This window comes from Schistocerca nitens, chromosome 4, assembly GCF_023898315.1.
Source record: "Schistocerca nitens isolate TAMUIC-IGC-003100 chromosome 4, iqSchNite1.1, whole genome shotgun sequence".
Lineage (NCBI taxonomy): Eukaryota > Metazoa > Arthropoda > Insecta > Orthoptera > Acrididae > Schistocerca > Schistocerca nitens.
In genome coordinates this window covers 981,167,299-981,185,917 of record NC_064617.1, presented here as the reverse complement: position 1 = coordinate 981,185,917, position 18,619 = coordinate 981,167,299, and the positions used below count along the sequence as shown (strand labels likewise).

Genomic DNA, 18,619 nt, shown 5'->3' with positions numbered 1-18,619 from the left:
AAGACGTTCGAAGCAATTGACCGGCGTCTTAGGGAGCACGGAACATTCCATCCTATGACTCGCGACTGGGGAATACCTAGAACGACGAGGACACCTGCAATGGACGAGGCAATTCTTCGTGCAGTTGACGATAACCATAATGTCAGCGTCAGAAAAGTTGCTGCTGTACAAGGTAACGTTGACCACGTCACTGTATGGAGAGTGCTACGGGAGAGCCAGTTGTTTCCGTACCACGTACAGCGTGTGCAGGCACTATCAGCAGCTGATTCGCCTCCACGGGTACACTTCTGCGAATGGTTCATCCAACAATGTGTCAATCCTCATTTCAGTGCAAATGTTCTCTTTACAGATGAGGCTTCATTCCAACGTGATCAAATTGTAAATTTTCACAATCAACATGTGTGGGCTGACGAGAATCCGCACGCAATTGTCCAATCACGTCATCAACACAGATTTTCTGTGAACGTTTGGGCAGGCATTGTTGGTGATGTCTTCATTGGGCCCCATGTTCTTCCACCTACGCTCAATGGAGCACGTTATCATGATTTCATACGGGATACTCTACCTGTGCAGCTGGAAAATGTGCCTTTACAAGTACGACACAACATGTGGTTCACGCACGATGGAGCTTCTGCACATTTCAGTCGAAGTGTTCGTACGCTTCTCAACAAATGATTCGGTGACCGATGGATTGGTAGAGGCGGACCAATTCCATGGCCTCCACGCTCTCCTGACCTCAACCCCCTTGACTTTCATTTATGGGGGCATTTGAAAGCTTTTGTCTACGCAATCCTGGTACCAAATGTAGAGACTCTTCGTGTTCGTGTTGTGGACGGCTGTGATGCAATACACCATTCTCCAGGGCATCAGGGATTCCATGCGACGGAGCGTAGATGCATGTATCCTCGCTAACGGAGGACATTTTGAACATTTCCTGTAACAAAGTGTTTGAAGTCACGCTGGTACGTTCTGTTGCTGTGTGTTTCCATTCCATGATTAATGTGATTTGAAGAGAAGTAATAAAATGAGCTCTAACATGGAAAGTAATCGTTTCCGGACACATGTCCACATAACATATTTTCTTTCTTTGTGTGTGAGGAATGTTTCCTGAAAGTTTGGCCGTACCTTTTTGTAACACCCTGTAGAAGATGTAAGAAGAAGGGTTAATGAAGGTGGCAGTAATCAAAAACTTATATTATTTATTCGTGGGAATGCTATATCTGGCGCACCAATTATTAATGGTACAAGTCATTTACCAAATCCACCAATTATAATAGGTATTACTATGAAGAAAATTATTACAAGTGCGTGGGCTGTAATAATAACATTATAAATCTGGTCATCTCCAATTACAGATCCTGGTTGACCAAGTTCAGCACGAATAAGTATTCTTATTGATGTTCCTACTATTCCTGCTCATGCTCCAAGTAGAAAGTAGAAAGTACCAATGTCCTTATGGTTTGTTGAGAATAATCATTCTTGCCGTAAGATGGCTGAATGTTAGGTGCTAGACTGTAAATTTACTTATAAGATATTTTTTTTCTTACCATATTCTGGTCTTATATTCAGTTATGATTCTAGACTGCAATTCTAGATGTGTAAATTTTTACTAAGGCCTAAAAGATTATTCTTTCAATTATAACTTTGAAGGTTATTACTTTAATTAACTTAAGCCCTTAGTACAATGAGATTAAGGTTGATGTTGAAATCAATCCTATTGTTGAAATTATTACGGTTATAGGAAGAATAATTCTTGGTTTTTGATACTTTATCTTTATAGATCATGAATTTTCGGTATATGACATAATTAAGGCTGAGAATCTAATACGTATGTAATAATAATGTGTAATTGTAGTTAATACGACTATAATAGTTATAATGTTGTTTTCTATTAATGATTGTATTACAATTCATTTTGGTAGGAATCCAAGAAATGGTGGTAAACCACCTAGAGATAGAAGAGATAAGAATATTATGAATTTAATTACAGTTTTTATGTTTCTAGCTGCAAGAACACATTGACATATTCACTGCTGCCTGACAATAAGAGAAATTAAGTACCCAGACGACGTGGTCGGATGTCATTCGCATCAAAGATTGTGATTAGAGCTGTAATTATCAGTGACAAGTAGGAAGACACCCACAGTGCATTAGTGTTGTTTGTGTTTAGTATTGCTACCATGCCTGGTACAGTGACGACTAATACAAGGGGCGTTAACAACGTCGAATTTTGAGTGATCACTGAGAAACGCACGCATGTGGCGCGTGACTGGTTTGAGACAGCGTGACCGGCACCTGAGAGGTTGAAAGGAGCTTCGTTATGGGTCTCCAGTTGGCCTGATGATCGAATCGTGCAGTATCCAGATTTGTGGGACATTGGGATGTGGCAGTGGCCCGATGTTGGACTGCGTGGCAGCGTGAGGGCAGGTCGACAACGTCTGACCACCACACATGTCGTTGTTGTTGTTGTGGTCTTCAGTCCTGAGACTGGTTTGATGCAACTCTCCATGCTACTCTATCCTGTGCAAGATTCTTCATCTCCCAGTACCTACTGCAACCTACATCCATCTGAATCTGCTTAGTGTATTCATCTCTTGGTCTCCCTAAACGATTTTTACCCTCCACGCTGCCCTCCAATACTAAATTGGTGATGCCTTGATGCCTCAAAACATGTCCAACCAACCGATCCCTTCTCCTAGTCAAGTTGTACCACAAACTCCTCTTCTCCCCAATTTTGTTCAATACCTCCTCATTAGTTATGTGATCTACCCATCTAATCTTCAGCATTCTTCTGTAGCACCACATTTCGAAAGCTTCTATTCTCTTCTGGTCCAAACTATTTATCGTCCACGTTTCACTTCCATACATGGCTACATTCCATGCAAACACTCTCAGAAATGACTTCCTGACACTTCTATCTATACTCAATTTTAACAAATTTCTCTTCTTCAGAAACGCTTTCCTTACCGTTGCCACTCTACATTTTATATCCTCTCTACTTCGACCATCATCAGTTATTTTGCTCCCCAAATAGCAAAACTCCTCTACTACTTTAAGTGTCTCATTTCCTAATCTAATTCCCTCAGCATCACCCGATTTAATTCGACTACATTCCATTGTCCTCGTTTTGCTTTTGTTGATGTTCATCTTATATCCTCCTTTCAAGACACTGTCCATTCCGTTCAACTGCTCTTCCAACTCCTTTGCTGTTTCTGACAGAATTACAATGTCATCGGCGAACCTCAAAGTTTTTATTTCTTCTTCATGGATTTTAATACCTTACTTTTCGCTTGTTTCCTGTACTGCTTGCTGAGTATACAGATTGAATAGCATCGGGGACAGGCTACAACCCTGTCTCACTCCCTTCCCAACCACTGCTGCCCCTTTCATACCCCTCGACTCTTACAACTGCCATCTGGTTTCTGTAGAAATTGTAAATAGCCTTTCGCTCCCTGTATTGTACCCCTGCCACCTTCAGAATTTGAAAGAGAGCATTCCAGTCAACATTGTCAAAAGCTTTCTCTAAGTCTACAAATGCTAGAAACGTAGGTTTGCCTTTCCTTAATCTAGCTTCTAAGATAAGTCTTAGGGTCAGTATTGCCTCACGTGTTCCAACATTTCTACGGAATCCAAACTGATCTTCCCCGAGGTCGGCTTCTACTAGTTTTTCCATTCGTCTGTAAAGAATTCGCGTTAGTATTTTGCAGCTGTGAGTTATTAAACTGATAGTTCGGTAATTTTCACATCTGTCAACACCTGCTTTCTTTGGGATTGGAATTATTATATTCTTCTTGAAGTCTGTGGGAATTTCGCCTCTCTCATACATCTTGCTCACCAGATGGTAGAGTTTTGTCAGGACTGGCTCTCCCAAGGCTGTCAGTAGTTCTAATGGAATGTTGTCTACTCCCGGGGCCTTCTTTCAGTGCTCTGTCAATCTCTTCACGCAGTGTCATATCTGCCATGTCATCTTCATCTAGCTCCTCTTCCATTTTCATAATATTGTCCTCAAGAACATCGCCCTTGTATAAACCCTCTATATACTCCTTCCACCTTCTGCTTTCCCTTCTTTGCTTAGAACTGGGTTTCCATCTGAGCTCTTGATATTCATAGAGACACCACACATTGTGCACCAAATATCTTAATCGCTTCACATCTGTACGTGCAAGAACAAGTAATGGGCTCCCTGAAACATTCTGTGTCATCTGGCACTATTGGCCAGAGACTTGCCGCAGCCAAGCTATGGAATCATCGTCACATGTGTAGTCCGCCGCCAACACAGCGCAAACGACTGCGTTTGGAAAGCTGCTGTGAGTGGGAAACATGGACTGTTGATGAATGGAGTCTTTCGTTCACTGACGGATGGCGGTCATGCACTGCCCCCGACGACCACAGTTAGTGAGTACGCCTGCAATCTGGGTCGAGATCCCATTCTTTGGAGGCATACGGCGCTGAAATCATGGCGTCTTGGTGTGGGGCGCCAGCAGATATTGGTTCAGGTCACAGCTGGTAGTGACAGAGGGAATCGCCTGTCATGTGACAGTATCGTGATGCCATTTTTCAACAAAATAATGCTCTTCCACACGACAGGTGCCTCTATGAACTGTCTGCATGATATGAAGCCACTCCCGGAGTGATCGAGATCCCCAGATCTGACCCCGATAGAATACTTGCGGGACCACCTCGGAGATCAACTGTGTCCCAGCCCCCGTATGCAGGATACGAAGGGCCAGTGGGTAACCAGAGGTTGTCGACTCACCCTCTTTGTCGTAGAGCCTGAACGCCTTTCTGAGCTCTTGCTCTTACGTTGTCTAGCGTCGAGTACATTTCGTTAACTGACATTTCAGGGAGAGAGTGCTAGCAAATAACTTGTTGAAATGTCTTACAACCAAATGTGCGTGTGGGACAGTTTGTGTCAAGAGAGGATACGATTACCTTATGACACCTTTCCAAGCGAATCAGTGCACGCATGAGGACAGTACGTCATATTGATAAGTTTTCTCATACCGCCTAATTCTCTGTAAATTTATCTCGGTTTTGCAATCACTGAAACAACATCACCTACTCTCGCTGCCTGTGAAGTTTCATTTCGTTTCCTCATCCACTTCTGGGAGCTTCACTCCGCATATTAACTCAGTTTGTGGTTTCTTACGTTGTCTAGCGTCGAGTACATTTCGTTAACTGGCATTTCAGGGAGAGTGTACTAGCAAACAACTTGTTCAAATGTCTTACAACCAAATATGCGTGAGACGGTAGTAACGCTTTAATAGGGCAACTTGCACAATTACACAGGTGTGTTATAGAAAATACGTGTGACAAAGTGTATTATGTTCTTGAAGAGAAGTTACTGGATCAAATTTGTATATGCCTCATAGAGTATAACGTTACGTACACCAGACATTTTAGCAGCTTAGCACTGAGGGAAAACTAGGAGACAGAGTGTAGTCACTCTCTAGAAATCTGTGGAATGCTAATACGTGTCACTACATCGTATTGTTAGAGACCATAGCGCATGGAAATGGTCTAGAGGATGATGATGATCATGATGATAATGATATGGCGATGATTTAGACTTCATCGTTCACATAGAAAAGCAGAACATAGATGATCCATGCTTTTCAGTAGGGCGTTCACTCGTTAAAGCATTTCAAATCGTTTTTTTTCGAAAGTTGATGTACTGTCTTTTTTGGAGAAAATCTGAGATCAATTGTTGTACAACAGATTTCATTCTTCGTCTAGACTGCATTCAGTTTTTTTTTTTTTTTCTTCGAAGTCGAGTTCACAGATGCCATGAATTTCTAAAACGGTTCAAAACTGGCTGCCACTGCAGACATTTCGTTTATTTACGTACTGCAGCACGGTTTTGGCCTCAGGCGAGTGATGGCCAAGCAGCCAACGAACGATACATGAAATCGGCCTACTGTTGAAATTGTACAATAGTGCGAAAGAAACTAAAGGTCAACAATGCCAGTTGACACTATTTAAGAGACTCTGAATACACTTCTATTTCCGCTAGATGTTCCTAAACGATGTTTAAAAGCCGCGTACTGTGCAGTTCGTTTTCAGTCTAACTCAAATGAAACATGACATTAACTTAATACTGCCAACAGACAGAACAAACGTCACAGTAAAACTTGTTGTTGACAGGTGTACGTTTCCACGCCTTGCAATAGGCAGACCTAACGACATTTATGTATTTAATTTTATGTGCACCACTTCGGCAAACATTTTCAGTAAAACTTCATTGAATACGTATAAATTCTGCTGTGAATACTGAAAACTAAGACTATGCAAATGATCACATTAAAAAAAGTTTGTTTACCTTATCGTTCCGAAACATGTTACATCTACTACTACTAGTGTATAATACGATATGGAAATGAAGTTTCTAAATATGTATTTCTTTTGTGCCTAGAGATTACGCAACAAGAGGAGGAAGAGTTTCGGGCGCGCACCGTCTGCGTCCACCTCGTCGATGATGTCCTGGAGCTGCTTCTCGTCGAGCTTGAGGCCCAACATCTCCAGGATGGTCCGCACCATGTCAGTGCCGATGGAGCCCTTCTTCTGCTGGTCGAAGGCATCGAAGGCCTTCTTCAGCACTGCAAAACATAGGATAAGATATTGTGAAACTGAACCATTCTCGAGTATATACTCTAATGTAATGAGAGGTACAGGACCAAGCTGTTTGGTCTGCCGTCGAAAGTCTGCAGAACACGTGATTTACCATCAGATTACGAGGCACGCATCGTCACCAAACTAAAGACGAAATCTCCGACGTCTAACTCTTGTAGGGTGCTGACCAGCATAATATGTAAAAGATCACAGGGAAAAATTTAAGACTCACTGGATACCTGTTTGGAAGAATGTCAAATCAAACACCTTTCAGACGTCCAATTTCCAAACTATTACTTTATTGGGCCACCAGTTTCGGCGATATATTACGCCATCTTCAGGCCCCCTGACCGATGCGTAGGAAGAATCCATCATCGGTTCCAGTGAAAATAGGACCCAGCACTCAAAGATTGGTGTCTGAAGTCATCATTGTATCAAAAATCTACAGACACCAGCTTTGAATGCTGGCCCCTATTTTGATGGGAACCGAGGTGGGAATCTTCCTACTCTTCGGTCAGGAGGCCTGAAGATGGCGTAATGTATCGCCGAAACTGGTAGCCCAATAAAGTAACAGTTTGGAAATTGGACGGCTGAAAGGCGTTTGATTTGACGTTCTGTACTGAACAACCGAGGTCCCTCAACCATCTCTGAAAAGATCAGCATACAGAGACTAGATTACTTTGGTTTCAGAAAACGTATACCTACGAGATCGGATATTCTGACTTTGCGCTAACGGAAGGAAAAGTAAAGAAACCTGGGAGCACTTTTACTATATTTGTGGGCCTACAGACGCCTTTCTGTAACGTGGGTTGGGATAACATATTCAGAACCTCAAGATCAATGAGAATGAAGTGTAGTGATAGGTGACATTCCACAGTACGCACAGAAACCAAGTGGTAATGAGAACGGACGAAGATCAAGAGAGGCAAGATAGTGTTAATATAAATGTCATGCAGAGTTGTTGCTGCTTAGTATTGATTGTAAGTGAAAGTCGAAAAAACAAAAAAAGATATTGAAAGCAGATTTCAGAGGAGAAATTAAAAGTAACAGATACCAATGGGCAGGTTCGCGGACGCTGCAGCTCACAAGACGAACAAGTGGAATAACTAAGAAGGTCTGCTGCATGAAAGAAACGGCAGAGGAGATGCGCCAAGGATAAAGAAGGCTAAGAAGAAAATAATTAAGAACTGTAAGTGACTTGTTACGAATCAAAATTTGGAAAGTTACAGTCGTAGAACTGAAAAATAGTCTTCTAGCTAAGAAGTAAGATTATATAGGACGATCAACTCAAGAAAGCTATGTGAGTTAGGTGGACATAGAGAGAACGAAAGCTTTCTTCGACAAAGAGATTAGCTGGTATGAAATATTGTCTCGAAGTTGTGAAAAAAAAAGCCAAGAAGTAGTCATCTGTAAAAAGGTGTTACATGGAAGTGAAACGTGGACCAAGTTAAAAGATAAAAAGAAATAGAAACACCTAAAACATTATGACAACGAGACATGTTAAAAACTAAGGAGAAAAATAAATGCTACGAGGTGGAGTACCAGAAACAACAAGAGAAGAATAAAGCTGATCGAAAACCATTACTACACGAGGAGACAAGTTAGTGAAACATCTACTACGACACCTTGTCGCTGAATGAAGCAGTAGAAGAACAAATTTATATTGTCACAGAGAGATTGGAGTATGACAAACAGGTTACGGACGATCTTGAGTGTGTCAGTACTACCAACTACCGACGCATTGCCCGAGAAAATAACGAGACCATTGTTTTAGTTTTTATTCAATATTTTTCGATAACAACTACGCTTAACTTGAAACTTAATAACGGGTCAGAATATAGAATTACTCGGGTCAAAGATAATTTTTCGTACTTGAGACTCAAAAACCGCTGACAGTAGCGGCAAGGTCTGTGGTACAGTAAACTATGTTTCTCATTTGTTCTTAAGTGTAGCAGTATTTTCAACACTGAGACGAAGCAGAAAATATACTCAAGAAAGGCAGTAACTGTCAGCTACAAACTTTTTAATTCCCTGTTTCTCTCAGGCAATTGCTAAGTAACATTTCACTGCTTGTGACCACATTTCTTAAGGATCATTTGTTACATACAATTATTTAAAACTTCATCAGTGTTCGAAATGAAGACAAGAAAAGTCAGATAAATATCACGTGTAACTACGATGAATTACTTTCACTAAAAAGTTTGTAAAACTGAGACATAGGCACTAGCAGACTGAAGCTATACATAAGAGCCGTGTGGGGTTCTCGGACGGCTTCTTCGATAAGAGTGGAACATTGACATGTTAGAACCAAAACTGGATGAGGTAGGTTAAAAATTAATCAGATTTGATTCTCTGCCTGGGAAGCAGACCGTATTAAATTGCCATTTAACATAATTATTACAAAGGTGATTTTTGAATCATTACTTCTGATATTTATCATTCTGTGAGAGAAAGATTGTTCCAGCAATGCAGATAGGGAATCACATTTATAAAGCTTATAATTTATTGCTTTACATGAGGTGTTGCTACTTACGTTGGATCTGTTCTGGTGGGAGATCCTCCTGAAACAAAAGTGAAAGAGTACTTTTAGAAACACATGTAAGCGCTACCTCTCACATAAAGTCGTGAAACCAACATTACAGCAACGCTAATATCCATGAACGGTCGCAAATATTCAGAGCGATACGTATCTTTCACTTTTGTAATAATGTTTAGTCAAGATCTCGAATATTTTTATAAAGAGTGAACATCGTCATAGATGTGACAAAAACTATGGCCGCCTCTTATTCCATGTTAATGTTTTACTTTGAAAGTTCTTTCAGTCGTAAATTAGCTCGTGCTATAAAGTTTATAATATGGCCGCTGTGTGATGTAGACTTTTCCCAAGTATACTACTGGAAAAAAGCTTACGCATTTTCAACCAGGTGGCAGTGTTGAGATACCGCGACGTTTCGACGAGTGTCATACTTATCGTGAATTAAAGTGATGAGTATGATACCGAAGATGAATACGACACTCGTCGAAACGTCGCAGTATCTTAACACTGTAACCGGCTGGAAACACGAGAGCTTTTCATCAGAATTGCGTCTGTTTCTACGTTCCTTCATTTGTCTATGATAGGCACCGCTACCACATTTTCCAGCCTCGCAATTGCTTAAACGCTGCTGATTCTGTCACGCTCCTTATTGTTTCTCCTACTGATATATTTAACGTTAGTGCTGGAAGTGTTACAAGTCTATGTACTCTAACAGACGTATGTGTCAACAAAAGTAATGTATCATTCCCGAGTCTTGTGGCAACAAGCGTAAATACCAATGACTGTTCCGATACAAATTTCAATTGTTAAAGTAATTTCACATGATTCTTCTGTAAGCTTTAACGGTTTCTTTTCTACTAGACTGCAGCCATGTTTTCATCCATTTCGGATTGTATGATACCCCTCTTTGTCAGTAAACACTAGTGACTTGGTTCAAATGGATCTGAGCACTATGGGACTTAACATCTGAGGTCATCAGTCCCCTAGAACTTAGAACTACTTAAACCTAACTAACCTAAGGACATCACACACATCCATGCCCGAGACAGGATTCGAATCTGCGACCGTGGCGGTCGCGCGGTTCCAGACTGAAGCGCCTAGAACCACTCGGCCACACCGGCCGGCAGTAAACATTAGTGATTGGGGTGATTTTCCCAGATGGCCCTCAAGAAAATGGCAGCCCTCACCGAGCACTCTCAATCTGTTAGGTGATTCTTCAGGACATCAAAGTGCGTCATTAACATCTGAAAAATGGAAGTTGGAGAATCTATAATGGAGTTGCGCGATGTAAAGGTGTGTAATAGGTAGAAGATGGGGCAGCGCTGATGAGAATGTAGCAACCATTCTGTGCAATTCACTAAATGGTTGGTCTCTCTCGATAGGAAAGCGTCAATACAATGTGATTGTGACATTATGGAACACATCCTCGACCAGCTGGAACTGCAAAATTATTAATGACTTTTGAGTTTATACTTCTGTGACTAGTAAACTTGTCATGTGGAATCGCTATTATCTGAATCTTGGAAGCAGCCGCTATTTGTTCTTAGGGAAGTATTCCGCGACGTTTCCGCTTCGCTATGCTTTAATGTTTAACAAAGCACAGCGTTAATGATACAATGCAGATCAAATGGATGGAATCTCTTTCAATTTGTCATGTGCTCGCCAGTTCACGAGTCTGATTTGACGGTTGCCGATGTGTATCCGTGCACCATTGAAGAAAGTTCTTATACAAAATGAAATTGTGTATCAGAAATGTTATTATACTTGAGAAGTGATTTCAGATCTGTTTCATGCCATCGAAAAGGTCACATGCGTATACAACAACCTTACCAGTTTGCTCTCGTGCATCTGCAAGATAGAGAAGCGGTTCATTGTAGATATTAAAGGATATCAGTCTCTCCGGGAGACCTTTCGTAAATCGTTTGTAACACCACAGCTCTAATGCTGTACTGATTTATTTTGCTTTTGTTTCATTTAATGTTATATTGCTGCGCTTCTGTAAATGTGTGTGATTGAATCGATAACATAAAACTGTATATTTCTTTCTTTGTACAAATTTTGACGTCAGGTTTTGGTTCAATGCAAAGTAGTGTATCTGCAATTTATATTCTTTGTCCCATTTGGAGGGAACAAAACTTGCTGTATATAATTGTAGTTTTGTGTGAATAATTTTTTGTGGAAATGTCTATATGTGCAAATGTTCTGTTTTATTTAATGTATTTGGTTACTGTTATGTAAATTGCTGATCCTCACTTAGGACTCTTAGGATTCTGTGTATAAGAGGTGTAGTGGTTCCCCTCGGGAACGGAACTGTGTTGCGCGCGCAAATTGTGGTTGGCCTAGGTAGAAAAGGTGGAACAAGAGTCAGTCGGAGGCGAGCTACGAGTCGGGAACGAGCTACGAATCGGAGACGAGCCACCAGTCCGTGCACTGCCATGTAAAAGATGCATATTGTGCTGATTTCGAGAGAGGCTTTTCCTGCTTCTTTCTAAGGCCTCGGATGGATGGATAAATAGCTGGGCTATTCTGGAATTTGTATCTATCATCGCCACCAAGAAATGACAGAGTCCAGCAATTCTGTCTGCGAATCCACCTACCAACGTGCAGTTGCCACCACATTGCGCAATCATTGCAACGTAACACTATTATGATGTACAGTGAAGGATCAGCTTAATGGATGTGCTAATGTGCTGAAATATAAGGTAATTTATATCGGAATTTATGTACCTACTTTGATTTTTCTCCTCATCATAACACCTCTTAGGTTCCTCTCCGTTTGAACTAAAGTGATTTCCGAGTGTCCTTACTGAAAGTACGTTAAAACCCAGTTTTCTATTTAATGCCTCTTGAACATACTAAAGAGACAGCTAAAGTTAATGTGTCTAGAGAGTGAGTTAAAATTAATGATACTTGCTGAAAATAATTTTCCTAGTAAAACTGCTTATTAATGTGTTGTTGCCAACTTCAAATTAAAAGTTCTTAAGACTCAGGCTTATAAAGTTTTGCTTAGTAAATGATCACATTACTGCCTGTTGTAAATCGCAGAAAGTGAGTCAGTATCTTACATAAATGTTAACTTTATGTCTCACGGTAGTGAAAGTGGAAAACTGCATAGTAAGAAATTATATGTTCATAATTACCAAGTGTTTGTATCTCTTGTGTGCATATTAACAGTATAAAGACCACTCAGTTTGTGTAAGCCCTGAAGGTGATAGTGTTTTCCTGTACCTGTTATAATTTTGCAAATAGTTTGTGCTGCTCCAACTGTTAGTTTCACCCTTACCGTAAACATATGAGCGTGTCAGAGTTCATTGCACTCGCTTGTGGCCAAGTATAGATTGTGTTTATCCGTTAAAAATTACTAATAACCATTTTCTTCAACGAGAATGTTAATCATTCTCTTGCCTAGTTAGGCTGGCGACCGTTTTCTTTATCCATTAAACAGTGCAGATAAACAAAATTTCGTTTGTTACTGTTCAAATATTTACGTAATTCTGACTTTCATTTCCGATAAGCCACCTCTGTTAGATACAACACGGTCAACTTAACAAAATTCCTCCCAGAGGGTAACACTGCTCTGTTGCTTTATACCATAATTACTATAAAAAAAATAATTCTGTTTTGCAAACTGCCTCCAGCTTCGAGGTTATGATATAGCAGTAGCAGACAGGAGTGTTATACGTTTTATTACTTTACAATCTGTCCCTAGCCACTCAACCATCTGCCCTAGACCATTGTTAGTGGAATGTGATGACGTAGTGTTGTAAGTGCACATATGTACAGCATATTGTCCAAGGACATCATCGTCGGCCACAGCGCTTCGCTGTTGCAATCACCAACAGCATCATCAGCATCACTGTCATCATCATCACCAACCTGGATGTAGGCAAGGTATATCACGCTGTGGCTTGGACACCATACTGACACTAATACGTCCGTACGAGTATGCGTTTCAAGTAAATCAGAGATGATAACAGTCTTAAAACTGTTAATGTAGATTCAGATGTAGATGTAATCAAAGTGTAGCTCATATAGTTTTTAAGCTACATGGACAGTACTCTCCTAAAAAATAGGTTAAAACATTAGGGCGTTGCTTCGGTTAAAAAATAGTAGTAGACCTCGTCACATTAGCGAGAAAGTTAACTTTATTACGCGGCATCTGCTAACCCAACTAATTACGCACAGATTTGAGAACAGTGTGGAATATCCCGTCCATACTTGGAGGAACATAGACATATTAAAACCTGAAACATGCAGTATTAATACATCACAATAAAAATCGAAAACTCACTCCAGGCATATGGTCCGACTTAACCAATGTACATTGCAGTAATATAAAATATCTCCACACTCTTCGTTTAGTTCCATCATAACCTGTGGCAACTGGCGTCGTAATAACGCGTGCGACTTCGGAAAGTTTACTATTCGCACTAACAATTCCATAACTTGTTCCATGCCTTCATATTTAACAAAAAGTTCTTCTTGATGTAAGGAACAATGAATCCCGTACAAATCGTTGGTCGATTGTTACAATTTTTACCTCTTTCATCGACAACTAAATCTTTAAATTCTTTCTGCACGTTGTTGCAATGCCGTTTCACAGTAAGTTACCGGAAGCCGTCGATTATGCGACTACGTACTCGTAATAAACACTGGAAGTTCTCAACGTTCTGCTCTGTGATTCCCATACATTTTTAAACGACTGCGATGTTTGGCCGCTAGACTGCCTGTTTTTCGCAGTCACGAGCAAATGGCAAAAGACAAACAAGACTTACACTACGGTTCTGCGGAACTGAAGAATATCGTGCCGAGCAAAATAAGCCTCGCCAAATGCTGGAAGAAAGTGTGGCATCGCACTGCTAAGTGAAATGTCGCGCTACACCGAGAAAAGCCGACCAAAGCCGAAACACACTGTGCAGTGCCGAGTAAGGCTGAGCGTCGGTGTGCACATGTGAAGTTTTGCACGCCGTGGTCGACTTTGCTTTAGGTCGTGTAAAGAGCGACGGGACAGGATGATGACATGTTTGTAGGAACGTTTTGAACGGCGAATCACGCTATAGCCAGTGGCAATACGATGGAAGGGCTTTGATTTGGCTAATGCCTGGAGAACGTTATCCGCCATCACGCATAGTGTCAACAGTGAAATACGGAGGAGGTGGTGTTTCGATATAAGAGGGTGTGTTTCGTGGTGAACACATCTTAACAGCATTCTGTACTTCGTACAGTAGAAGAACGGGCCAGAGACGATGACTGTATCAGTATGAGAAAAAAATGTGTCAGAAGGTAGCCTCTGTGAGGCAAAGGTTTGTCGACAGTAACATTCCTGAAATGGACTGGCCTGCCCTGGATCACGATCTGAAACCTGTGGAACACCTTTCAGTTGAGAACGTGGACTTCACTCCAGATCCCAGGGCACACCGTCACAACCTTCAATGGTTTCGGTTCTTGAGGAAGAACAGACTGCCATTCCACCACAGACATTGCGTCATCTCGCTGAATGTGTCGTAGCGGTTCTCCTACTTTGTTTCTTCGTTGACTGTCCTCGGTGTCGCCGTACTGGCTGAAAAAACAGGAGGGTAGCGGGGGAGGGGGGGGGGGGGGTGGACGTCCAGTACATCTACAGCTACATGGTTACTGCCTGGCAGAGGATTCATCGAAACATTTTCATACTACTTCTCTACCATCCGCGGGCCGCTGTGGCCGAGCGGTTCTAGGCGCTTCAGTCTGGCACCGCGCTGCTGCTACGGTCGCAGGTTCGAATCCTGCCTCGGGCATGGATGTGTGTGATGTCCTTAGTTAGGTTTAAGTAGTTCTAAGTCTAAGGGACTGATGAGCTCGGATGCTAAGACCCATAGTGCTTAGAGCCATTTGAACCATCTCTACCAATCCACTTTCGAATGGGAAAAAGGAACAACTAAATCTTTCCGTTCGAGCTCTCGTTTCTCTTATTTTATTATGATGATCATTAGTCCCTACGTAGGTGGGTGTCAACAAAATATTTTTGCATTCGGAAGAGAAAGCTGGTGATTGAAATTTCGTAAATAGATCTCGCCGCAAAGAAAACCGCCTTTGTTTCAGCGACTGCCACCCCAACTCGCGTGTCATATAAGTGACGCTCTCACCCCTATTGCGCGATAACACGAAACGAGCTGCCCTTCTTTCCACGTCTTCGATGTTCTCCGTCAATCCTACCTGGTAAGGATCCCATACTGCGCAGCAATATTCCAGCAGAGGACGGACAACTGTAATGTAGGCTGTCTTTTTAGTGGGTTTGTCGCATCTACTAAGTGTTCTGCGAAAAAAGCGCAGTCTTTGTTTCGTCTTCCCCACAATATTATCTATGTGGTCTTTCCAATTTAAGTTGCTCGTAATTGTAATTCCTGGGTATTTAGTCGAATTAACAGCTCTTAGATTTGTGCGATTTATCGTATACCCAAAATTTGTCGGATTTCTTTTAGTACCCATGTGGATGACCTCGCACTTTTTTTTGTTTAGTGCCAATTGCCACTCTTCGCACTATACAGAAATTTTCTCTAGATAATTTTGAAATTGGAATTGATGATTTTACTAGACTGTAAATTATAGCGTCATCTGCAAACAATCTAAGGGGGCTGCTCAGATTATCACCTAGATCATTTATGTAAATCAGGAACAGCAGAGGGCCTATGACACTACCTTGCGGAACTGCAGATATCACTTCTGTTCTACTCGATGATTTACCGTCTATCACTACGAACTGTGACCTCTGTCAGAGGAAATCACGAATCCAGTCACACAACTGAGACGTTGCTCCATAAGCACGCAATTTGATTAATAGTCGCTCGTGAGGAACGGTATCAAAAGCCTTCTGGAAATCTAGGAATATGGAATTGATCTGAGATCCCTCGTCGACAGCATTCATTACTTAATGGGAATAAAGAGCTAGCTGTGTTGCAAAAGAACAATATTTTCTGAATCCGTGTTGGTTATGTATCAATAAGTCATTTTCTTCAAGGTGATCCATAATGTTCGAGTACAGTATATGCTCCAAAATCCTTCTGCAAATTGAGGTCAGTGATATGGGTCTGTAATTCAACAGGTTACTCCTATTTCCTTTCTTGAATATTGGTGTGACCTGTGCTACTTTCCAGTCTTTAGGAACAGACCTTTCGTCAAGTGAGCGGTTGTATATGATAGCGCTATTGTGTCTGCATACTCTGAAGGGAACCTGATTGGTATACCATCTGGACCGTGTGGGGCGGCGGGTGGAATTATATTGTTGTTGTATAAATATTTGAATGTTGAAACACTTCACGGCCGATTAACCATATGAGGGGCGGCGGGTGGAATTAATTGTTATATAAATGTTCGTATATTTATGCTGTTGTTTGCCGTTCTCAACACTGGCTCTCTAACTACAATATTGGCAACCAGAAAGTGATTAGCAAAACGTGAAGTCTGTAATTAGAATTCCTAGTGCCCACTTCATCTGAGAAATACACTCATAGCTACAGCTTATAGCTCTGAGGAATTAGGAGATTGTCTGGGATTTATAATCAAAAACGATCGTGAAAAAAAAACTCTCTATATTCTGAAAGTCACAGATGAAAAAAAAAAAGAATCCACACAATCTAACTAACAGAGCAGTTCAGAGTCTAATGCGCTGATGCCACTATAACTGTCCAAATTAAATATTTAAGTGAATGCTCGCCATAATTTGATGATAATGTTCATCAAACGCCATGCTAAATAATGGTAGAATGTCTGTCCCGCGGCGGCACGTGAAAATACGACATACGCAAACTGAAGCTAGATAATTGAAGTCAACCCAGAATTAACACTCCACTCGAAAACGATTTCATGGTTACGCGTATCTCGAGTAACTTAATACGGCATCCGAGGCTTTTTATAGTAATGATACCGACGCTACGCGACTCCCGACACAGGTGGTGCGCAAATCAGCGTCTGGAGAGAACTGGGGCCTTTCTTCCTCGCGCAGCGTTCTTATATATAAAGCCGCGGTGCGGGCGGCTAAGGGAACGCCTGATCTAATCGGCTCTCCCGACTAGCCGCTGGGCTAGTAATGATCCACATTAAGTTACCGAATAAATCATAGCTTCTTTTTCTGATGGCCGATGAAGCTCTTAATTTAAATGTGCATTCAGCACACAGGTAAGTAATCATAATAAAAGTGTGACGTGGCTAAGTTAAATATTTTGGGCGAGAGAATTAATTTAATTACACTGCACGCAGTAGACGAGCTCTGAACTTGCCCTTTGGAGATACGCTATCGCTATAGTTTTATACTTATTCAAATGAAACTTCTCACATCTTTATGGTTATAGCGGATCTCCATTCTACTTAAATATAAACATCCTAGCCTTATTTATTAGCCTACTTAATCTATCTTGCTTCCTTAATTTTTAAGACAAAAACCAGAAAATCATGAATTTCAACTAAATTCTTAATTTGTGAGATCCAGAAGACTGTTTCTATTAAATTATTATTGAAAAGGAATCTAAGTATAAATTTTTAAATCTGTAGCTCTTTTCTGTTGCGCCAATGATTTTTACAGAAAACAGCCAAATTTCGAAAATGGTTCAAGTTATTGTACTGACATTCAACACATGTTGATTTAGTATTACTCCTGACATGCTAGAAACATTTTAGGTTATTTATTTGATTTTTAAAGTATTGTGCAACCTTTATGACGTCAGAGCTAGTTACCGCGGACTAGCTGGCACATAATGGAAAGACTGATGAGAATTTACTACGGCGTGAGTAGGCTGCTTCCCTACAACCGGAAGACTTGCCTTTCTTAACTACTGTCTACTGTCTACTGTAAATGATGTATCTGACAGATGCATAGCTGCGTTTCACAGTCTTTTACTTTCACTTTTCACAATTCCCCAATAATACACAGTATATATGGCCAGAGCACTATTGTTCTAACTTCCCATATGCTTGATCAATAGTTAGCAGGCGAACATCCACATACTGCTACAATAGTTTCCTGCTGAACATCACTGAGCAGTAAAAACATCACTACATAATTCACAGTTCTTGAAGAATTATCAGGATCGTATGGAAACAGACAATGTCATTGTTTTTACACACGGCCTACTGGTGTAACACTTATTTCACTGTTAAGTCGATGTATTGTTATCGTTCTAACCAACACAGTAGAGATGGGCAAACTGAAACACGTAACTGTTTCGAAACAAATGAAACAGTACAATGTAATGTTTCGATACGCTGTTTCGAAACAGTGAAACAATTTGTGTTTAGTAATCTAATAAACCTACACATTTTATCATCTTGAATGTCTACTGTATAAGTATGTCCATATAAACACAAATGAGGATCGAGAGCGCTAATCATATTGCAGAAAGTATGAAACTATCACTTAGTTCCAAAAGAAATCCGTTGGAATTCGATTACTCGATAAATAGTACAATTCTCAACGCTGTCAATTCAACTAAGTACCTGGGTGTT

The 18,619-nt window shown here is 40.9% G+C and overlaps 1 protein-coding gene across 1 annotated transcript in view; it reads right to left on the bottom strand.

Moving 5' to 3' along the window:
* LOC126253690 (troponin C, isoallergen Bla g 6.0101) overlaps positions 1 to 18,619 on the bottom strand; it is a 70,544-nt gene that overhangs the window by 20,492 nt on the left and 31,433 nt on the right. Inside the window, exons 2-3 of the mRNA XM_049955217.1 lie at positions 9,143 to 9,170; positions 6,453 to 6,596 (exon numbers count right to left, since the gene is read on the bottom strand). Of these exons, the coding sequence (XP_049811174.1) occupies positions 6,453 to 6,596; positions 9,143 to 9,170 (172 nt within the window). The remainder of the gene's footprint in view (positions 1 to 6,452; positions 6,597 to 9,142; positions 9,171 to 18,619) is intronic.